At 41.8% G+C, this 25,047-nt stretch overlaps 1 protein-coding gene across 1 annotated transcript in view; it reads left to right on the top strand.

The window, feature by feature from the left end:
- Nucleotides 1-25,047, top strand: part of bsnb (bassoon (presynaptic cytomatrix protein) b) — a gene marked incomplete at its 5' end in the record, with an annotated part of 124,920 nt that overhangs the window by 78,740 nt on the left and 21,133 nt on the right. Inside the window, one exon of the mRNA XM_080425038.1 lies at nt 24,146-24,934. Within this exon, the coding sequence (XP_080281164.1) occupies nt 24,146-24,934 (789 nt within the window). The remainder of the gene's footprint in view (nt 1-24,145; nt 24,935-25,047) is intronic.

Genomic DNA, 25,047 nt, shown 5'->3' with positions numbered 1-25,047 from the left:
GGAGCAGCTGGGGGTTAAGCGTCTCGCTCAGGGACACTTCGGCAACTATAACTTACCTCCTGACCCACTGCCGCCTGACATTCATTCTATAATAATTCATAACTGTGGCGGCCACATAGCGTAGTGGGAGGCCGTCTGGTAATCAGAAGGTCAACGGTTCACCCCCTTTATTACTACTTGACATCTATAACAGCTCCCTTTCCACTGCTCGATCATCACCATCTGAGCAGCCTTCAGCCGGGTGAAACAGAAACAGAATTTCCCCCATGCAGCGGGATGAATAAATGTCTACCTTTTGTTCCCTATAACATGTGTCTTCAACAGGGGGTTGGGGACCCCTAGGGGGTCCTCAGAGTAACTAATCCAGAGTAACTAGTCCATCACATCTTTGAGATGGGGAACATTAGCTAGAAAATAGCAGATCTACAAGCTCCGCTATTTTCAGAGAGCAGACCAACTACAGAGCCAAAGGTCAAGTTTACTAAGTATTGAGGGTTATTGTGGTTAAATATATAGTAAATGTACAGAGTCCTGCGAAAGATGTGTAGGCCTTGACTGAAGAAGAGTTAACGTTCACGTCTAGACAGATAGCATTCCTCAATTTATTGGATAAAAACAGAGTACAACAGGATTCCATGGACCCTGAGGTCCTACCGTCAGCCTGCAGGCCAGTACACGCGGTTACATTTTCAGTTAGCCTATTATATACTGTGGTTCATACATTAGAATATAAGAGAGGCGGGTCTGTGTGTGGGTGTGTCATCCCTGGAACGTGAGACATCACCAGACGAAATGATTGGATCAAGGTTCAAGGTTCAAGGTTCAACTTTATTAGTGTCCCAACAAAGGGCAAATGGGTTTACAACAAGAGTTAGCAAAACATATTACATACATTAAACATATCTCTCGCTGCTGGTCGCTGCGTGCGCAAGCGCCCTGTTCCCTCATGCAAGAATTGGGTGGGGGGGGGGGGGCGGGTGGGATGGAATGGAACGGGCAAAAAAGCACTACTGGGGGAGCGTGGGGGGAGCGGAAAAAAAAGGAGCCCAGGGGGGGGACGGGGGGGGGGGGGTGGGGGGGGGGAGAGGAGTGGGTGCAGTGCCCGCTCCAATCAAGCAGAGGGAAGGGATCAACCTTTGATCAGCTGCTAATTTGTTTAAGGTGAGCCACTCCTCAAGGTCTCTAGGTTGAACCAGCGTGATGTAATATGAGAGTGACGACACTGGCGTTGACTCCCATTGTAAGAATGGAATGCGGACATGCTCGTTCTCTCAATGAGATAGTTCCAATATTTGGAACTACAGCCCACATAGCGGCCCGCTTTCTAGCGAGATCAAAGCGTGTCATAACTCTCTCTCTCTATGGGTCTGGGTTGAATAATTCTAATTACAATTCACACCCAGGCTTTAAGGCCAGCAGCTTCTTGGACAATAGGTCAGGATTAAACGTAGTGAAGACATGCTCAGAACGGAGACGCCCGTCTGTGTGACTTCTGTTGAACTTACAGAAATGATACCAGTTACAGTAGACATGATAATATCCAAGAACATGAAGTCTGAAATATACTACAAATGTCTGAAAATACACATCATCAATCCAACACTGATGATAGTTGCTGTCAAACACTACTGTAGGTCTATGAAGCTATCTATGAAATCTATGAAAAAAAAGTGTTGTATATTGTTTTTGCATATTGTATGAAATTGTGTCTGCAACACAATGTCATACAATATGTGTGTGTGTGTGTGTGTGTGTGTGTGTGTGTGTGAGGACCCCTGTCCTAGAATGATTGCTGATCATTAGCTCCCCCTGTGCTGTAATCAGTGACTAGGCCTGTATTGGACTGTGCTGTAGTGTAGTCAGTGACTAGGCCTGTATTAGACTGTGCTGTAGTGTAGTCAGTGACTAGGCCTGTATTAGACTGTGCTGTAGTGTAGTCAGTGACTAGGCCTGTATTAGACTATGCTGTAGTGTAATCAGTGACTAGGCCTGTATTGGACTGTGCTGTAGTGTAGTCAGTGACTAGGCCTGTATTAGACTGTGCTGTAGTGTAGTCAGTGACTAGGCCTGTATTGGACTGCGCTGTAGTGTAGTGACTAGGCCTGTATTGGACTGTGCTGTAGTGTAGTCAGTGACTAGGCCTGTATTGGACTGTGCTGTAGTGTAGTCAGTGACTAGGCCTGTATTGTACTGTGCTGTAGTGTAGTCAGTGACTAGGCCTGTATTGGACTGTGCTGTAGTGTAGTCAGTGACTAGGCCTGTATTGGACTGTGCTGTAGTGTAGTGACTAGGCCTGTATTGGACTGCGCTGTAGTGTAGTGACTAGGCCTGTATTGGACTGTGCTGTAGTGTAGTCAGTGACTAGGCCTGTATTGTACTGTGCTGTAGTGTAGTCAGTGACTAGGCCTGTATTGGACTGTGCTGTAGTGTAGTGACTAGGCCTGTATTGGACTGTGCTGTAGTGTAGTGACTAGGCCTGTATTGGACTGTGCTGTAGTGTAGTCAGTGACTAGGCCTGTATTGGACTGTGCTGTAGTGTAGTCAGTGACTAGGCCTGTATTGGACTGTGCTGTAGTGTAGTGACTAGGCCTGTATTGGACTGTGCTGTAGTGTAATGACTAGGCCTGTATTGGACTGTGCTGTAGTGTAGTCAGTGACTAGGCCTGTATTGGACTGTGCTGTAGTGTAATGACTAGGCCTGTATTGGACTGTGCTGTAGTGTAGTCAGTGACTAGGCCTGTATTGGACTGTGCTGTAGTGTAGTCAGTGACTAGGCCTGTATTGGACTGTGCTGTAGTGTAATGACTAGGCCTGTATTGGACTGTGCTGTAGTGTAGTCAGTGACTAGGCCTGTATTGGACTGTGCTGTAGTGTAGTGACTAGGCCTGTATTAGACTGTGCTGTAGTGTAGTGACTAGGCCTGTATTGTACTGTGCTGTAGTGTAGTCAGTGACTAGGCCTGTATTGGACTGTGCTGTAGTGTAGTCAGTGACTAGGCCTGTATTGGACTGTGCTGTAGTGTAGTCAGTGACTAGGCCTGTATTAGACTGTGCTGTAGTGTAGTCAGTGACTAGGCCTGTATTGGACTGTGCTGTAGTGTAGTCAGTGACTAGGCCTGTATTGGACTGTGCTGTAGTGTAGTCAGTGACTAGGCCTGTATTGGACTGTGCTGTAGTGTAGTGACTAGGCCTGTATTGGACTGTGCTGTAGTGTAGTGACTAGGCCTGTATTGGACTGTGCTGTAGTGTAGTCAGTGACTAGGCCTGTATTGGACTGTGCTGTAGTGTAGTCAGTGACTAGGCCTGTATTGGACTGTGCTGTAGTGTAGTGACTAGGCCTGTATTGGACTGTGCTGTAGTGTAATGACTAGGCCTGTATTGGACTGTGCTGTAGTGTAGTCAGTGACTAGGCCTGTATTGGACTGTGCTGTAGTGTAATGACTAGGCCTGTATTGGACTGTGTTGTAGTGTAGTCAGTGACTAGGCCTGTATTGGACTGTGCTGTAGTGTAGTCAGTGACTAGGCCTGTATTGGACTGTGCTGTAGTGTAATGACTAGGCCTGTATTGGACTGTGTTGTAGTGTAGTCAGTGACTAGGCCTGTATTGGACTGTGCTGTAGTGTAGTCAGTGACTAGGCCTGTATTGGACTGTGCTGTAGTGTAGTGACTAGGCCTGTATTATACTGTGCTGTAGTGTAGTGACTAGGCCTGTATTGTACTGTGCTGTAGTGTAGTCAGTGACTAGGCCTGTATTGGACTGTGCTGTAGTGTAGTCAGTGACTAGGCCTGTATTGGACTGTGCTGTAGTGTAGTCAGTGACTAGGCCTGTATTAGACTGTGCTGTAGTGTAGTCAGTGACTAGGCCTGTATTGGACTGTGCTGTAGTGTAGTGACTAGGCCTGTATTGGACTGTGCTGTAGTGTAGTGACTAGGCCTGTATTGGACTGTGCTGTAGTGTAGTCAGTGACTAGGCCTGTATTAGACTGTGCTGTAGTGTAGTGACTAGGCCTGTATTGGACTGTGCTGTAGTGTAGTCAGTGACTAGGCCTGTATTGGACTGTGCTGTAGTGTAGTGACTAGGCCTGTATTGGACTGTGCTGTAGTGTAGTGACTAGGCCTGTATTGGACTGTGCTGTAGTGTAATCAGTGACTAGGCCTGTATTGGACTGTGCTGTAGTGTAGTCAGTGACTAGGCCTGTATTGGACTGTGCTGTAGTGTAGTCAGTGACTAGGCCTGTATTGGACTGTGCTGTAGTCAGTGGTGTAAAGTAACTAAGTACATTTACTCAAGTACTGTACTTAAGTACAATTTTGAGGTACTTTTACTTTACAGGAGTATTTCCAATTGTCCATACTTTTACTTCTACTCCACTACATCTCAGAGGCAAATATTGTACTTTTACTCCACTACAATTATTTGAACATTTTAGTTACTAGTTACTTTGCAGATATAAATTGTTACATTATAAAACACACACATTAGTCACTTTAGCCCTATTTTATACCTAGGCTCAAACATTTTAGTACTTTTACTTGTGGTACTTTAAGTACATTTTTATACCAATACTTTTGTACTTTTACTCAAGTAACATTTTGAACACAGGCCTTTTACTTGTAACAGAGTATTTTTATATTGTGGTACCGTATCGCTACCTTTACTTAAGTAAAATATCTTAGTACTTCTTCCACCACTGGCTGTAGTGACTAGGCCTGTATTGGACTGTGTGCTGTATACAGGGCTGACTGCAGGCTGTGTATGAGTGGATGATCCTTCATTTCCTCTCTAATCCACATGCGTGACCACGTGGCCCCATTGGTCCATTGACCACGTGGCCCCATTGAAGGAGTCCCAGGGAGTTGACCCACATACCTGCTGACTCGGACTGAAGTGTCACAGCCGTGGCGCGCAGCGGGCAGCGCATGGCTCACCGCTGTGAGCGTGCACTGCTCAGTGTCACGCTCTGTGAGCTGTGCACTTATAGGTAGTCTTGTGGTGGCCAGTGGTGGACAGTAACTAAGTACATTTACTCAAGTACTGTACTTATAAGTACAATTTTGAGTTTTTCTTTTGCTTTACTGGAGTATTTGCAATTTTCAGTACTTTTACTTCTACTCCACTACATCTCAGAGGTAAATTTTGTGCTTTTTACTCCACTAAAACTTTAGTTACTTGTTATTTTGTAGATTTTGATTATTATTACAAAACCTACATTAACCACTTCAGCCCTATACATTTCGGCCATTCGAAAATAGCCGATCTACAAGCTCACAATGTGAGCTTGTAGATCGGCTATTTTCTAAAGATTGTTATACATTTGAAAACTTGTGAAATGAGACATTCTGCATGATGAGTACTTTCTACTTTTGGTACTTTAAGTACATTTTGATACCAATACTTCTGTACTTTAAATACATTTTGAATTCCTGACTTTTGCCTGTAACAGAGTGTTTCTACACTGCAGTATTGATGCTTTTACTTAAGTAAAAAATGTGAGTACTTTTCCCACCACTGTGTGCACAGGAGCAGTAATGGCACTCCTTAAAAGGGTTAAAAGGGATAATAGGGATTAGAGCTGATCTCCACTTCAAATTCTGGATATTATGACATTGAATAGAGGATTGAACGATTGACACGACAGTTTCAGTGATTTCTGATTATTAGGCCTTGGTGCTGTTTTGTGACTGTGTGCGTGCGTGCGTGCGTGCGTGTTTCTGTGTGTGTTTGTGTGAGTAGGGGCGCAACAATTAATCAAACTAATCGATTTAACTAACAAAATAGCGTAAATAATTAAATAATACACAAGCTCACAACGTGTCGCGATATGAGCTTGTAGATCAGCTATTTCTCGTGACACTGTTGTACGACAAAATATGAAATAGGGCATAAGTGGTTTATCAGACTCAATTCAGATGAATGTCAAAATCTTTTGTAATTTCTTTTACATTGATCCTTTGACAAATACGTTTTTTTCAGGCAAACAATGTAACAGGAGCGCACGCCAGTAAGGAGGTGCTGACCACGGGAAATAACTGTTTCAAAGAGAGAGAGGTCGCGTACAGCTCTCGTATAGTCATGATGCAATAACTTTTTTTATTATTATTTAAGACACCAACGTTTCGACAAAGTATGTCTTCTTCAGGTTATATCATTTTTTTAAAAACATTTGTCAAAACAAAACGCACTTCTCCATTAACCTATTTATACCGGGAAAGAATCGGTGTCATTTTTAGATTTCTCTATTCAAAAATGGCAGATATACAAGCTCATAGCGCGGCACCGAGTGCCATGCTATGAGCTTGTAGATCTGCACTTCTTTGGAAAAATCGTGACAATTTGTGGAAATCTTTAAATATATATTTTTTCAAGCGAACATTTGTAAAATATTTTGTTCCAGGGACTCCCCCCCCCCCCCACCCAGAAGCAAAGATTTGAGTTACAAATGTTCGCTTAAAAAAATATATATATATTCAAAGATTTGCACAAATTGTCACGATTTTTCAAAAATAGCAGATCTACAAGCTCACTCTGTGCTGCGCTATGAGCTTGTATATCTGCTATTTTTGAATAGCCAAAGCCAAAAAATTACAGAGATGCATCGTCGGATTGAATGGGTTAACTAATCGAAAAAGCCATCGATAGAATAATCGCCGCCAAAATAAAAAGACAATGGTATAAAGTTTGCAGCCCTACATGTATATGAGAGACTGTGTGACACATTTCCCCACTCACTCACCTCAGGCTCACCCTGCTCTCACCTGGCTGGCAGGGCGCCCCGCGTGCACATGGTTATTTATAATGTATGCTGATCCACAGCTTCTCTGACCTTCACTTTTTTTACACAAATTAATTATGACCTCCTCTCACGGATGCATCATTAATCAGGGCGAGACCTTAGAGCCTGACGATGACATCATGTCACCATCTCCGCTTTTGTTGTTTATTAATCACCCTCTTTATTTAGGCTTGTGTATGTTATTAAGCTCAGGAGGTTATGGACAGTATTGTGCCGAGGTTGGTCTTCTTGGCCTATACTGTACCAGTGGTGGAAAGTAACTAAGTACATGTACTCAAGTACTGTACTTTCTATAACTGTTCTATACTGTACTTTCTATACTTTCTATACTTCTACTTCTACTCCACTACATCTCAGAGGCAAATATTGTACCTTTACTCCACTACAATTATTTGAAAACTTTGTAAATTTAGATTAGGCTATTACTAGTCCATACCCGGTCGACGCATCCGTGGGGGGATATGTGCACATGATCTGGCAACCTGGGAGGCAGTTCGTCCCATAGCTGGGCAGCCCCGTAACCATGGCGACATTCTTTTACACAAAAAAAGTGCTCCAGCCACTGAGGAGAACCGGGCAGAACCAATTTTGGCCTCACCACATTTTGGTCTCACTCAGAGGTTTGTAGAATTATGGGAGGATTACAAAACACACATTAACCACTTCAGCCCTATATAAAGTTTGGCTGTTTGAAAATAGCCAAACAGCGTTGTGAGCTTGTAGATCTGTTATTTTCAAAAGATTGTTATACAACTGAAAACTGGGACTTCTGCATAATGAGTACTTTTTGGTACTTTCAGTATATTTTGATGCCAATACTTTACTTTTAGTCAATTTGGTACAATTGGTAAGTAAATTTGGAATATAATGCTTTTACTTGTAATGGAGCATTTCTATATAATATATAGAAATACTCTATTACAAGTAAAAGTATTATTGTATTATTGCGGTATTGTTACATGTGAGTACTTCATCCATCACTGTCACTCCCTTTATTTGAGGTTGTATGTTATTGCTCAGGAGGTGGGACAGTGCCAGAGGTTGGTCTTGGTCTATAACTTGGCTTTGCCCACTGAAATATTTTACACTCAGCTGAACAGGAAGTGGGCCGAGCTGTCACTTCAGAGTGAGTGCAGTGGGTTGAGAGGAAGAGAGCTGATACTTGTCTCATACAGTGGTGGAAAAAGTACATGTACGTGTTTTGCTTTAAGTAAAAGTATCAATACTGAAATATAGAAATATTCTGTTACAAGTAAAACTCCGGAATTCAAAATGTACTTGAGTAAAAGTACAAAAGTATTGGCATCAAAATGTACTTGAAGTACCAAAAGTGGAAGTACTCATTATGCAGAATGTCCCATTTCAAGTTTTGAAATGTATAAAAAAAACGTTTGAAAATAGCAGATCTACAAGCTCACAATGCGTCGCATCACGAAGCATGTGAGCTATTTTCAAATGGCCGAAATGTATATTGGGCTGAAGTGGTTAATGTATGTTTGGAATAATAATCAAAATCTACAAAGTAACTAGTAAATACATTTTTCAAATAATTGTAGTGGAGTAAAAAGTACAATATTTGCCTCTGAGATGTAGTGGAATAGAAGTAAAAGTATTGGAAATTGGAAATAAAGTACAAATACCTCAAAATTGTACTTAAGTACAGTACTTGAGTACATGTACTTAGTTACTTTCCACCACTGGTCTCATGGTACAGTGCAGAGCCATATAAGGAGAGTTGCGTCACCTCCGTTCACTGTCATCGGGCCAGTCTTCTGCATAGCCTTCTAATGGCGAATAGTGACAAAGCTCTGAACCAGGAAGTTTACGGAATGCACTGGAGAGTCTATGAGCGTTTGTCACTATTCAGAGTTTACATGAACCTGGTGAAAACCACCTTAAAATGAATTGATGATAATTCTGTCTGTACAGCAGTGCTCTCAGGGCCAAGTGATTGACAGACACTGATTGGCTCTTCCAGTGTTTTGTTTGTGCAAACCGCCCACACAGCGCTTACAGGGTACAGACCGGTCTGCAGAAAACACATAATAATGTGATTTCACACGAACACCCTTTCAAATATTTAAAAAAAAGCAGAAATAGCTGATCTACAAGCTGCTATTTCTGCTTTTTAAAATGTTTGAAAAACCTATTGTTACATGTATAACATTATTTAATATGTCAACAATTTCTTTGTATATTTCAGTTATTTGTCATGTCTGCCCCATGTGCAATCTTTTATTACGAAGCCTAAAAGCCTTCATATGTTCCAAATGTTCAATGCCAAACACGCAATTAAATCCTTAATCGCAATTATTTGAGTGACAATTGATAGTCAACTTAAATGTGTAATTGTGACAGCCCCTAGACACACCTATATTGTAGGTATTTAGGTACATTAGGTTGTCTACTAAAAAATACATATAATGTGGTTAATAATAAGTTGAAAGGATCATTGTTGTACCATAGGGCATGTGACTGCTCTAAATTGAGCTGACATTTCCTGCTCACAGCTTGTTGTGGATCCTGGAGATAGAGCTGTGTGGGAGATGAAGTCTGGCTGTGTGCTGAGTGACAGCGAGACGCTGTCTCCGTAACACACACACACCGCAAAGTCCTGAGTGTTCATTTAACTCTGACAGTGTGGAAATGGACCCGTAAGGCACTGAGTCCCAAACTGTGGGTTTGGGACCCATTTTTGGGTCACGCAACAATTGTTTTTTTATCCCTTTATTTTTCGTTTCCTAAAATAAAAAAATCACACCCTGTGTGAAGTGGGCGGTGTCTTGCTAGCTAATCACAATACTGAATGGAGTCAACCAATCATGTACAAAAAATAAATACATTTATTGAAACACTCTTTATGATGGAAGAAACCATAACTTAAAAAAAAAAATTATGTTTTTTTTTTAGTTATGGTTTCTTATATAGGGCTATGCACATGTGTCATGTGACACTGGCCAATCACAATCCTGAATAGACTGTGATTGGCCAATCACGGTGCAGGGTTAGGCGGGGTACATTTTTGGCCAATCACAGCGCAGGATTTGTTGTACAAATATCCAAACCTCACTTATAGGGGCGGTTTCACCGCCCAAAAACAAGACCGGGAGACCTGGTTCTGCCAGACCCAGACTTCTCATGACGTGTCAGCCAGTGTCTATGCCCAGAATGGAGAGTACAGTGGTTGATGAGCTTTACTTAATTACATACTTGTGACATAATAATGATGTCATGAATAGTTCGTGACGAAAGGGGGACAGACTTTTTTGGCTGGGGCCGGAGGACAAAGTGACCATGCCCATGTATGGACCATGTTCTATGCCCATGTATGGACAGACTTTTTTGGGGGACAGAATTGAAAAATAAATAGTGTGTGTGTGTGTGTGTGTGCGTGTGCGTGTGCGTGTGCGTGTGCGTGTGCGTGTGCGTGTGTGCGTGTGTGTGTGTGCGTGTGCGTGTGCGCGTGTGCGTGTGTGTGTGTGTGTGTGTGTGTGTTTGCATTGGGCCATTCATCTCATTGTGGATCACATGTGATGGCCTACTCTGTCCCTCAATAAGGGAGCTCACAGTAAGAGGGTTATATTGATATTGTTTGTATGTAAGCTGCTCCATTTGCAACAGACAATTATGTGCCTGAAACTGTGTGATTTGTGCTTTACACTGATCCTTCTTCTTCTGTGTGTGTGTGTGTGTGTGTGTGTGTGTGTGCGTGTGTGTGTGTGTGTGTGCGTGCGTGCGTGTGCGTGTGCGCGTGCGTGTATGTGTTTATGTGTGTGTGTGTGTGCATGTGTTTACGCGTGTTGTGTGTGTGTGTGTGTGTGTGTGTGTGTGTGTGTGTGTGTGTGTGTGTGTGTGTTTATGTGTGTTTGTGTGTGTGTGTGTGTGTGTTTATGTGTGTGTTTATGTGTGTTTGTGTGTGTGTGTGTGTGTGTGTGTTTATGTGTGTGTTTATGTGTGTGTTTATGTGTGTGTGTGTGTGTGTGTGTGTGCATGTGTTTATGTGTGTGTTTATGTGTGTGTTTATGTGTGTGTGTGTGTAGATGGGCGTGTATGCTCTAGTGGGGGCGGCCTATGTGATTATTCTCTCTCTGGCTCCCTCCATGGGTAGGAAGTGGTAAAGCTGGCTACACTCCAGTGGCGTACAGCACAGCTCAGTCAGTTTGCAGTCTGATGCCTTTTTAATGTGTCATTGACTAATGGACTTCCTCCTCAACACACAACTTCAGCCATGACTCACGTTTAGAAATGAGAAATCTTGACAATCAATATGCAGGTCCTTTACCTTCCCCTCCCTGACGTCCTGCGGGTCCGGTTTCACATCGTTACATAATTGGCTCACGCTTGAACACACCACTTGCACTTAAGCCTGATTTACACTTAGTTGAACTCCAGTGTCGTTGCGCCAAAAATAGCTGATCTACAAGCTCACAGCACCTCGTAATGCGTCGTGAGCTTGTAGATTGGATATTTCCTGCACACAACACGGCATGCAACCAGGTTTAAATCCAGGCACTAGTCTGCACTCACACACACATGTGCAAACCAGTGGTGGAAAGTAACTAAGTACATGTACTCAAGTACTGTACTTAAGTATGATTTTGAGGTATTTGTACTTTACTTGAGTATTTCCAATTTCCAATACAACTTGGAAATTACTTCTACTCCACTACATCTCAGAGGCAAATATTGTGCTTTTACTCCACTACAATTATTTGAAAACTTTAGTTACTAGTTACTTTGCAGATATAAATTATTACATTATAAAACATACATTAAAACACTTTAGTCCTATTTTAATTTCCAAGGCTATTTGAAAATAGCCGATCTACAAGCGTTGTGAGCATGTAAATCTGCTCTTTTCAAATATTTCAGTACTTTTACTATTGGTACTTTAAGTACATTTTGATACCAATACTTTTGTACTTTTACTCCAGCAAATTTTGAACACGAGCTTCTCAGTGAGTTTGGGAGTGGGATCAATCTCTCTGACCTTTTCCCTTGTGGTAACATGCAGTGTTTCAAACTCTCGTTAGTTTCACTGTGAAAGGGCAGCTTTTTTGTTCTGGAGGAAGGCTAAACGAAAGAGGCTTCATTCAGTACAACAGCTTGTCTCTCATGACAGAATTACATTCACTCACGGCATCCGTGATGACACACAGTTATACCGACACATTTAGTACGTACCCCTCAGAATGGTACTTTGGAAACGTTCTGAGATGGTATTGTGTTGTAACATAGCGGGCGGCAGTGGTTCAGGGGCAGAGTAGCCGGGTAAAGTGAACTGTAAACCGCAAGGTTCCCAGTTCGATCCCGGGTTCCCCCAGAGTTAGTGTCGAAGTGTCCCTGAGCAAGACACTGAACCCCTAATTTTTCCCGATGAGCCAAGTTGGTGCCTTGTTTCCTCCGCCATCGGTGTGTGAATGTAAGGCACAATCTATGTAAAACGCTTTGGATAAAAGCGCTATATAAATGCACCATTTATTTTACCATTTATAGTGGGTTACATAGTTAATTTTGTGACATTAATTCATTTGTATGAATTAATGTCACATACATATTATTTACAGTTAAAAAGATTGATTTGTATAACCTAACAAAGGGTTAACTTAAGAAACCGCATGTTCCACAATGCATTGCGGCCAAGACCGGATGTTAAGCAAAGACCGGGATTCTGTATGTTGTCATTCAGTGACATTAAGCAATACAAGCTCCGAGCGAATGAATGAAAGCTAAGTGATGCCAAATAGATCGCTATTGTACCATTTTGTATGACACTTTCTTTTTAATGTAAAGTACAAGCTTTAATTTCCATATTCCGACGTTCTGCCAAGTCTTTTTGATCTTAGTTATTCTACATTTTGAGCTGTTAGGAAGACGGTCATGCTCTCTACCGTTTGCGCGGTTGGTGTGTCTTTAAACATTGCAAGAGACTTACCATCAGGGTCAAGGGAAAGGGAGAAAAGCAGTATTTTCTGGTTCCCAGGGGAGGGGAAATTGCTTTTTCTTTTACTGATTCTCACACCAGATGATTGTTCAGACGGCTTAGGTGAACACATAGGGGAGCTGTGTTATGCCTCATTTATTGTATACCGAAAATAGCTTATCTACTGTACAAACTATTTTGCACTATCTTTGGTGCAAGACACTGGCGGGTAACTATAAGTATATAAATCACCCTTTAGGGGTCAAGTGGCTCGCTGAGGGACACTTCACACACGTAGATTAGGGCGAGCCGAGGGTCCAGACAGACAGACAGACAGACAGACAGACAGACAGACAGCAACCTTCTGATTCTGAGGACGACCTGGATCTACACAGCTGTCCCCAGAGGTCAGAGGTCACATGGTAGTCTACCAATTCTAAATCCAACCTGTGCGAAATGTTTACTTGAGTGACAGTGAACTTAATCCAACAGCCAATAACAGCGTACCATGTAGGGCACATCATGTCAAGAGTTTACCCGACAGTGTGCGTTAGGCACACGGTGTGTGACAGAGAAATCCATGCCTGCTCTTTCGTTTGTAACAGTGGGAAGTGGTGGAAAGTAACTAAGTACATTTACTTAAGTACTGTACTCAAGTACAATTTTGAGGTATTTGTACTTGACTTGTGTATTTCCAATTTCCAATACTTTTACTTCTACTCCAGTACATCTCAGAGGCAAATATTGTACTTTTACTCCACTACAGTTATTTGAAAACCTTAGTTACTAGTTCCTTTTCAGATATAAATTATGATATTATGAAACGTACATTAACCACTTTGGCCCTTTTTTATACATAGGCTGTTTGAAAATAGCAGATCTACAAGCTCACAACGCGTCGCATCGCGACGCGTTGTGAGCTTGTAGATCTGCTATTTTCAGACATTTTAGTACTTTTACTTTTGGTACTTTAAGTACATTTTGATGCCAATACTTTTTTCTTTTACTCAAGTACATTTTTAATCCTGGACTTTTACTTGTAACGGAGTATTTCTATATTGCAGTATTGGTACTTTTACTTAAGTAAAGAGTACTTTTCCACCACAGTGTGAGAGGTAAATCCTGCTCTTTCCGTTGTAACAGTCAGTGGGTCAGAATCTGAGCTAAATGTAAAATGTCACCCGGTGTTTTGAGCAGCAGAACCGTCTCACAGTTCAGGAGTCCAGGGGTTAAGCGTGTTCTTCATTGAGGCCCTTGTTGCATCTTAATGAGGTTACAAAGTCACTTTACTGTGATCTCACTAACAAGCTGCAAACTGACCAACAAAAACAACACAACACAGTCACACTTCAACATTTGTCTTTTGTCTCGCTGTTGTGATCAACTGTTGTGATATATTGGTATCAGAGAGCTGTCACCACTGCCTTTCTGAGGGTAGCTTTAACCCCTTAAGACCGGGAACACATCTGTGTCATTTTAAGATGTCTTTGGCTATTCAAAAATAGCAGATCTACAAGCTCATATGAGCTTTGTAGATCTGCTATTTTTGAAAAAGCGTGAAAGTTTGTGGAAATCTTTGAATATATATATATATATGTTTTAAAGCGAAAAATTTTAACTCCGATCTGTACTTGGGGTCCCTGGAACAACATATTTTGAGATGGGGGTCCGCGGCCAAATACATCTCATTTTGGGTGGTCCTTGACATGGAAAACTTGGAGCACCACTGATATAGCAACATACTGTTAAGGATTTAGAATCTCTGACGGACCCCTATCTCAATATGTTGTGTCCCCCCCCCCCCCCCCCCCCCAGAAGCAAAGATTTGAGTTACAGATGTGCACTTTAAAAATATTTATATTCATAGATTTGCACACATTTTCAAGATTTTTTCAAAAATAGCAGATCTACAAGCTCATAGCGCGGCACTCTGTGCCGCGCTATGAGCTTGTAGATCTGCTGTTTTTGAATAGCCAAAAGAAATCTAAAATCACACCCAGTGTGAAGTGGGCGGTGTGGTCATCACAGTGGTCATCATAGTGATGGAAGCTCACTTCCAAAAAAAAATGATTTTTGGAAGTCCATAATCTTATTTATAGGTTATTAATGTCATCATGTGTCTCGCTAGCCAATCACAGTGCTGAATAGAGTCAGCCAATAGAGTCAGCCAATCACAGTACAGCTAGGGGTCTACTAATGAGCCAATCACAATGCAGGAAACTAATACTAATGAGGTGTCCCAGCCCCACTTATAGGGGCGGCTACACCGCCCAAAAAATGACACAGATGTGTTTCCCGGATTGAATGGGCTATAAGCTCTCTGGGTCTATGAAAGGCCTGTCTCAACGCACATATAGGCTCGCAGGTCCCTTATATATGTAGAGCACATTTTTCTCCACGCAGTGTGGGTGAGATAGAGGGTGCACAGCCTACACAGTGTGGGTGAGATAGAGGGTGCACAGCCTACCTACACTGCTTGTACTGCCGTACAGGCCAAAGCACTCGACATGAATAATTCGCTGCTCCCATAGCTCCGGTGTTGGCCTCGCTCCTTCGCTCCCCACGCACCCACGATATGCTGATTCAGGAACAATGGAGGAGAGGAGTTTGGCAGTATAGCGGCAAAAACATGGCAGGAACAAAACTGAACTCAGTGAAACATAAAAGTGCTTATTAGTATGTCTTTAGGAATTTCTTTGATTGATTCACTTGTTCATTAATCATAACTATGTGTGCAGAAGAATGGGCCAAATAATTGATTCATTTCGTATAGATCTTCAAAGCACAGGAACGTAATGGCAGCCAGTGGTGTAAAGTAACTAAGTACATGTACTCGAGTACTGTACTTAAGTACCATTTTGAGGTATTTTTACTTTACTGGAGTATTTCCAATTTTCAGTACTTTTACTTCTACTCCACTACATCTCAGAGGCAAATATTGTACTTTTACTCCACTACAATTATTTGAAAACTTTAGTTACTAGTTACTTTGTAGATTTTGATTATTATTACAAAACCACTTCAGCCCTATATACATTTCGGCCATTTGAAAATAGCCGATCTACAAGCTCACAGTGCGTCGCGATGCGATGCACTAAGCTTGTAGATCTGCTATTTTCAAAAGATTTATATGCATTTTATACATTTGAAAACGTTGTGAAATGGGACATTCTGCATAATGAGTACTTTGTACTTTTGGTACTTTAAGTACTTTTTGATACCAGATACTTTTGTACTTTTACTCAAGTACATTTCAAACCCTACATTGCAGTATTGATACTTTTACTTAAGTAAATAATTTGAGTACTTTTTCTACCACTGATGGCAACAAAATAAAGAAGAGGTATTTCATCGGGGTGATGTATTGTCTGCCCTCGTGTGCAGAGTTTCAGACAGTTGGGCCAGAAGAGAAATTGGGAAAGGATACCAGATCACCTAAAAAGAGTAGAGCTATAACTCCAATGTTGCCCTTGCAGAGAACTTTCCCCAAAGGTGAAAAATGTACAAGCGTAACATTGATTAATCCTATGCATTAAGGTAGCGTAAGTGATTTTCTTTGGTTAAAATAAGTGTTAAATAGCTCTATATTCTGATAGTACTCATTGCTATAGAGTGTTTGTTCAGTAACAGGAGTCTCCATGTCTCTCCAGCTCTTTATTAAACAGAAAATGAATTTTCAGGTCAGGATACCAGTTTTATCCAATCAGACAGGATATAGATTAAACAAGTGATATTGGAAGTGATGACACAAAGAAATGAGCTGAACAAATTGGAACTGGAACACTATAAAAATGAAGCTGAAAATGGGTACTCTCTCCTGATTGGCTGAAATGTTGTCACCTACCTGAAAACGTATTTTCTGTTTATTAAAGAGCTGGAGAGACAGGGAGACTCCTGTTACTGAACAAACACTCTATAGCAATGATTACTATTAGAATACAATGCTTTAACCTTTTAATACAACACTTTTTAACCAAAACATATCACTTACCCTACCTTTAAAATGTGCTAACGGGAGGGCTGGCGGACCACAGCATCATGCTCATGTCACTATGACTCAGACAGAAGCATAAGGAGTTCCCAATGCAGCTACGCCCAAGTATGGAGTGTGTTGTCTAACCTCAATGTGTCGTCACGGCATCAGGCGCAAACAAATCAGTCAGGCAATTGGGCATATCGGTTGGTTCTGCGGTTGTGCGGTTGTGCGGTGCAACATAGGGTGAGGGCCGCGTAGTGGTCCAAACCTCTAGTTGTTGATATTTGCGGTCTGTGAAAAATAGCTTCTTTGCAAGCGTATGGTTCAAAACACTTTTTAAATGTTATTGTGAATGTCACACAGGAGAATACATGGCTCTAAAGGGAGATTACAGACATACATTTGCTGCAGCTCACCTTTTAATATTGTCCAAAAAGCTAAAATGACCTGAAAAGACCTCAATAATAACTGTGCGCCTCATTCTGTTTTACATTTATGGCAAGGGATAATTGTGTGGTAATTGTATTACTGCTGATACCGATGGTGCATGGTGCACACTAACATAGTTTTTATTGCATTTCTCCAGTCTTTCAAACAAGGAAAAGTCCCCACAAGTCTTAGTCAAGCTACTGCAACATCTTTTTAACCACATGGTGTCCCTATTTTGGACACATTTTGTAAGATTTTAAAATAGGTGATCTACAAAGCATTGTATCGCGAGTCGCGACACGTTTGTAAGCTTGTAGATGGCTATTTTCGTTATTCGTTGTATGACAAAGTGTATAGGGCTTAAGTTTGAAAGAAAACATTATTTGCAGATGACAAAACCGTACAAACAACAACACGTTCTACTGATAGAGAAACAATGGGGAGTCATTATCCACTGAAAGAGAATGTTTTTCACAGGATGGGATATTTGTTTGTCATAATTACAGCATAGATTTCAGATACAATGTGCGCTGCTACAAAATTGTATAAGTATAAAAGACCAAATACTCGACTGGTTGTTTAGACCAGGGGTTCTCAACCTTTTCAGGCCGCGACCCCCAAAATAATTATATTATTTCCCGCGTGCGCACGCGGGGGGTCCCGTGCGAAGCGGCACGAAAAAAAATTGCGGTTCTGGGCGGATTGGGTATGTTTTTTTCCGGTTTTTGGTTGCTTTATTTCGGTTTTAGGGTTAGGGTTAGGTTATTTAATTATAATAGGTTATTTGATAATTATTAGAGTTAGGGTTAGGGTTAGGGTTCCTAATGTTAATAATGAAATATTTTTATCTTGAATTTAGTAAATTATCTGATAAAACATGAATTAATAATAACATAAAAAAATATTTTGTAAAAATATATATATATAACCTTTTTTTTTCATTTTTTTTTTTTCACATTCACCAAAAAATCTGGCGACCCCCCCAAATTATTTGGCGACCCCCCCCCCAGGTTGAGAACCACTGGTTTAGACCTGACCCAAGACCAGCTGTGATGGTATCCAAGCAGGAATTAAACCGATATGCCGCTTGGCAGTAGAGGTAGAAGGAGAATCAGTGGGAACTAATATGTGGGACGTGATTATCTGGGTTCTAGCTAGAGGTAGTTGACGTCTCTGGGTATCGCCGATGGATCTGAACTAACCCGGAGATTCCTTTGCCTTTTATGTCGTTGGCTACGGTGCTGGTGTCATCACGGTGATGTCACTGTGAGTCAGTCATATCCATGGAGCCCCGATGTCGGTCATGCCCAAAGATAGGGTGTATGATGTCAGGCTGGGATGTTTCGGTTAGCTCCATACATGGGCTGCAGGAGGGGTCCGGTCTATGATGTCAGACCTGGGTAAGTCAGTTATCTCCATATGGGTTTCCAGGCACACTGAACACTGTCTCGCTGTGGTATATCCATTTATGACTAATGTGGCAAGTATGCTCTGAAACGTTCTTTACAATTAGAGTACTGTTTTCATCACCCATTGTATTTCAATGTTATTTTTTATGCTACAGTATATTGATGAATTGAACATAAGACCTCAATGGATACAAGTCCACTGGACTTTTTTGTGTGATCCTTTTAGACTAAGTGTATGACTGTACTCGTGCTGTTTGCATTTCTGTTTAATAAAATATTCAATCAATCAAACCCTCACTTGTGCACCCACAAATACACACATACTTCTCTATGACCATCTATCCATTTCTCCATCTTTTGTTTTTTAATTTTTTTACACGTAATAGAATCGGCACAGATGGTTAGTTCTGAGAGCACTGCACCTGTTTATATTTAGCTCCTCAGAAGAGCACTTGGGGGAGATGGAAACAAATGGAAAAGCAAATGTGTTTGTTTGGCATGCCAATGACTAGCGCCACACTTCATGGTCTCGCATGAACAGCCAAACGGAGCTATATGCAGGATTTAGAGACTTGAACTTGCCTGGAAGAATATAGCAGTATACTGTATATATAGGCTGCATTTCACGCAGGGATTTGAATGGTAATCTCCTTTTCAATGACGCTACATAGCGGTTGATTTTGGTGCTTTGTGGTGTTCGGAAAGGTCACTTTTGCGACACAATTGCGAGCTGAAAGTATCATTATCACACAGCAAGCGTGGTGTGTGTATAAATAGTATATGCATTGTCCTCAAAGGTACAGTCACTGGTTATTATCTCCTTCTTCCATGAATTGAGACAATTAGACTCGCTCACTTAGATGAAATGGAGAAGCCTTTTCGACAGTACTTTAACGGCAATCCAGAGCTGTGAAGTTCCCTCCATCACCTGCCTAGTCGCTTTTATTTGTGTCTGTTTACTGTGAAAATCCCTGATGGCGATATAAATGTCATCATTTTGTAATCATTCTATTTGTTAGTCAAGCTTATGACCCAAAAATTGTCTGTAGATATTCTTGTGTGTGTGTGTGTGTGTGTGTGTGTGTGTGTGTGTGTGTGTGTGTGTGTGTGTGTGTGTGTGTGTGTGTGTGTGTGTCTGTCTGTCTGTCTGTCTGTCTGTCTGTCTGTCTGTCTGTCTGTCTGTCTGTCTGTCTGTCTGTCTGTCTGTCTGTCTGTCTGTCTGTCTGTCTGTCTGTCTGTCTGTCTGTCTGCACCTGAATGTGGGCATTATTATGTTAGTTGTGTCACGCGCCGGGAATAGCCGATCTACAAGCTTGAGGATTGGCTTTACTTTCAGCATGTGACACGGTCTGGCGTGCTATGCAACGTATAACAGGGGCTTTTAGTCACTTGAACACCTGCCAGATGTGTTGATGAGGTGTGCAGCAGTGTGCTGCTGTGCTCAGATATACTCCTGAATATTTTGCCACCTGATGGTACACAATTAGAGCAGCACCCCCGAGGACACAGGCTATAATGAGCCCTGACTGACTGGAGGAACACAAATAAAGAAATCAAACTCTCTGTTTCAGAGACCACACACACATGGTGATTCAAACCAGAGGTCGTACGTTCTTAAGTAAAAAAAACACAGCACTCTCTTTGCTTAAGTACTTTCTGAAGAACTGTGCTTACGCTTGAGTCTATTCATTTGTGTCTATATAAGTGCTTACATTTTTACTGCGCTACAATTTTACTTCCTCCAATATATTTCCCCATGCCTCATACAAACTACAGTACATGGCATTCTAAGCCATGTGGAAGTTATTAATGCTGTCAGCGTGTTCAGTCTGGTCAGGATATTATTGCTACCGAGGAAAGATGGCAGTAGGAGATGCAACAATCATCACCCATGGCCATAAATATAAGAGATGCTGTAAATTAATAGAAATAAGGAGGAATTATTATGGGCTGAAATGTAGTCTTTTGTCTACGATTTCAGCATTCTCAAATTTGCTCTCAAATTTGAGGCAAATGGTCGTCAAACTCAAACTGCATTTCTGTTAATTTGAACAGTTTCATCTGTAAGATGGTAGCAGACAGAATAAACCTCATAAAGGTCAGAGAAAGAGAGAAAAAGTTTGGCTGATTTACTTATACCGCTACATGGTGCATTTACTGTTTATCTCACCTTTATCCAAAGCGCTTTACATTGTGCTTTTACATTAACCCATTCACACAAACCATGCAAGGCACCGACCTGCTCACCGGGAACAGCTCGGGGTTCAGTGCCTCGCTCAAGGACACTTCGACACCGGGGAGCGAACCGGGAACTTTACGAAACAAAAAGTACACAATTGTGAAACATGAAATCACAATCTTCCATTACGTTCAATGAATTGAGCAGATCTAGTTCAAACATGTACTGTACATTTATATGTACAGTATGTACAAGGGGCTCAAACAGCTTCCATACGCAGGGTTAGTATGAAGACAGACAGATGGGATCAGAGAGATGAGTGGCATTTCACACTGTCTGATAGACACTGGTCTCTGAATCAGCAGGATCTCTCCCTCTCTCTCTCTCTGTCTCTCTCTGTCTCTCTCTCTCTGTCTCTCTCTCTCTAGATATATACATACAGTATCAGAATAATAATACAAAACTGACCCACATTATACTTAATGCCCTATAGTGTAGCGGTTAGAGCATACGCCTCTCATGCGCAAGGTTGTGGGTCCGAGGCCTGCCTGGGTTCAGATCTGAGCCAAGTCTCCTGCAGGAGGCGCTGTGCTGGACAGGAGTCTCCGGACGTAAAAACAGATGATGATGACCAACATTATACTTCGTTATATAGAATAAAAAGTAAAAGACAAAATTGTGTGCGTGTGCGTGTGTTTGTGTGTGTGTATGTATGTTTGTTTTTGTGTGTGAGCAGCTGATGGCTGGGCGAGGCTGAAACAGAATTTCCCCCATGGGATTAATGAGGTCTACCAAATATACTTTTGAAGTGTCACATCATTACGGTAATACATATTGGATGGATGATAACTATTTCTTTTGTTGCGTGAGGCTGTTACACAGCATTAGGTATTTCTCCAGGCCCGAGGCACACGTGATTATCATATGAAACCGAGTTGCTGCGTTAGAAAACATGGTGCCATCGTCTCCTTTTTCAGCTTTCATAACCAGTAATAGAAGCATTTTCTTTCCCATCGATCTGCCGCATTGACCACAGAATGGAATCTGTTTCAGAGGATATATCCTGACTCTATTTGATGGGTTTCTGCTCCAGATTCTTAACTGGAGAGTGGTGTCATAATCCATAAGGAACTCCAGGGAATGGGCGTGTTGGTGGGGACTGGGGAGTGTGTGGTGTAAAGTAACTACAGTACATTTACTCAAGTACGGTACTTAAGTACAATTTTGAGGTATTTTTTACTTTACTGGAGTATTTCCAATTTTCAGTACTTTTACTTACTACTCCACTACATCTCAGAGGCAAATATAGTACTTTTACTCCACTACAATTATTTGAAAACTTTAGTTACTAGTTACTTTGCAGACATAAATTATTACATGATAAAACATACATTAACCACTTTAGCCCTATTTTATACCTAGGCTATATTTCAAACATTTGTGTACTTTTATTTTTGGTACTTTAAGTACATTTTGATGCCAATACTTTTGTACTTTTACTCAAAGTAAATTTTGAATTCCGAACTTTTACTTGTAACAGAGTACTTCAACATTGCAGTATTGATACTTTTACTTACAGTAAGTAAAATATTTGAGTACTTTTCCCACCACTGCCGGAGAGTGGCGTCATAATCCATAAGGGACAGGGCGTGGCGGGGACTGGGGAGTGTGTGTGTGTGTGTGTGTGTGTGTGTGTGTGTGTGTGTGTGTGTGTGTGTGTGTGTGTGTGTGTGTGTGTGTGTGTGTGTGTGTGTGTGTGTGTGTGCCTCTCCTGTGGGGAGAGAGGTGCGGCGTGGGGGGGGGCTCCACAGTGGTCTGATTGCTGCTGGGTCTCTTCATCTCCAGTCTAATAACAGAACGTGTTCATTTGTATTCATGGAGCACTATTCCTCTGTGTGCTCTGTTTCAAAGTGCTTAAATCTGTCAGACTATTAAGTCTCCTCTTAGAGATGAAAGGCCTTGTTTGGACAGGCTTTATATTCAGTTGTTCAGACGAGTGACATTGACATGTACTTACGAAGCAACTTTATAAGTTAATTCAATAACAAGGCGTACTTTATATACATACACAGTACCGTATACCCATCAATCATCATCTGGCTGACATAGAACTATGAATAATAACGGCAGTGGTGGAAAAAGTATTCACATGTTTTACTTAAGTAAATGTATCAATACTGCAATGTGGAAATACTCTGTTACAAGTACAAGTAAGATGCGCGAACGCGGGAAGCGAACGCAGCCGGAAAATAACAATGAGAAGAATAGAAAGGAATGAGCAATTGTAGAGAAGTGGGTGGTACAGTGAAATTAGTGAAAACAGGGCCGCCACAAGAAGGCTCCATACCGCTAGCCCCATTTTTTGGGGTCTTTTTTTAATTGTTATTTTTATGTTATGTTTGTTTGTTGTGTTAATGTTTTTTGTCTTTGTAGTTTTTGAAATGTGTTTGGTTTAGGCATGTTGCAGGCTGTTGTGCATTTTAATCAGAGCATTGTCTACATTCCTGCGCTATATTTCTCTCAGAGGAGTGTAATTAGTCGGGCAGGGCAGGCGGATTTCAGCCACACTGTAGTGCACTCTGGCGGCTGCACACAGGCAGTGCACACAGACAGACGGACAGACAGACACACAACCCGAGCACGGTTTCATAGTAAGCTCACTTGCGCGGAGGCGCGCCTCCTTCCGCTGCGTTCGCAAAAAGTCCGGAATTCAAAATTTACTTGAGTAAAAGTACAAAAGTATTGGTATCAAAATGTACTTAAAGTAGCAAAGGTAGAAAGTACTCATGATGCAGAATGTCCCGTTTCACAAGTTTTCAAATGTATAAAATGTATAAATATCTACAAGCTCTTGACGTGACGCATTGTTAGCTTGTAGATCGGCTATTTTCAAATGGCTGAATTGTGTATAGTGCTGAAGTGGTTAATGTATGTTTTGTAATAATAATCAAAATCTACAAAGTAACTACTGTAGTAACTAAAGTTTTCAAATACATTTAGTGGAGTAAAAGTACAATATTTGGATCTGAGATGTAGTGGAGTAGAAGTAAAAGTATTGGAAATTGGAAATACTCAAGCAAAGTACAAATACCTCAAAATTGTACTAGGTGCAGTACTTAAGTGAAATTGTACTAGTGTACACCACTGAATAACGGTAGAGGACAGTGCTGTGGGTATTTTGATTGAGAAGGTCAATTCAAAACCACCTTTCTTTTGGATTGCTGTTAAGCTGGTGCACTTTATAGCCTATAGCCTACTTTGATCAAAAATAAATCTGTGAAATAGCAGTAATACTGAAAAACTTTTCTTAATAGAACCCAAAGAACCCGAAAACTTTAAGTCTGATATATCATTGCTTGAATAGCTTCCACTGTAGTTATTATTATGAAGATCCATGTTCCTGACTATTTGTTGTTGTTCGCTGTTTGTGTTTCAGAAGAAAGAATGGCTCTGTTTGAACTGCCAGACCCAGAGGGCTCTTTCCGGTAGCTTGGGAGATGCTCCCACTCCTGTCCCACAGCCAATGGGATCCCCGCGGGCGCCAGCTCCAGCCAATCAACAGCCGCCTCAGCAGAAAGGGCCCAATCAGCTTCCGGGGCAAAGGCCCACAGGTCCTCAACCGCAACAGAAACCACCGGGTGCCCAAGTAAGTGTCAAACAGGCCCAAACCAAGGGCCCTGTCCAACCCACCCCTCAAACAAAAGCCCCCAGTCAACCTCACCCTCTAACCAAGGGTTCTGCCCAACCCTCCTCGCAAAACAAGGGGCCTGCCCACCCCTCGTCTCAGAGTAAGGGGCCCACTCCTCAAACCAAAGGCCCCAACCAATCTAATGCTCAAAGCAAGAGCCCTGCTCAGTCCGTTACTCAAACAAAGGGCCCTAGCCAGGTCAAAGGGCCTAATCAGACCAAGGGATCTGCCCAGATGTCCGCTCATAACAAAGGGGCGCCTCATCCATCTGCCACAAAGACTCCAGCCGCCCCTGGTAAGACACCCTCCGGTACCAAGGCCTCCCCCACCCCTGCGAAAGCAGGGTCCACCCAACCCAAGCCTGCGGGTAACAACCAGGTCCGCAAACAACAGCAGCAGGGCCAGGAGAAGACTAAAGCCACGACTAAACCTGCGAAGGAAGACGTGAAGGCCTCGCCAAAGAAGCCAGCGTCAGAGGCTTTCACCTCATCAAAGGACGTGAAGATAACTGAAGAACAGAAGTCAACGCACCATGAAGTGAGCTACCTGCAACTTCTTCGTCCTCACCTGTTACTCTTGATTTACCACAATTTTACAGCTTTTATTTGTCATTATGATGTACAATCGCCCTCATACCCTAACCATCATCG

Source organism: Gymnoscopelus braueri (genome assembly GCF_963280865.1).
Source record: "Gymnoscopelus braueri genome assembly, chromosome: 3".
NCBI classification, from domain to species: domain Eukaryota; kingdom Metazoa; phylum Chordata; class Actinopteri; order Myctophiformes; family Myctophidae; genus Gymnoscopelus; species Gymnoscopelus braueri.
This window is presented reverse-complemented; position numbering and strand designations above follow the sequence as displayed.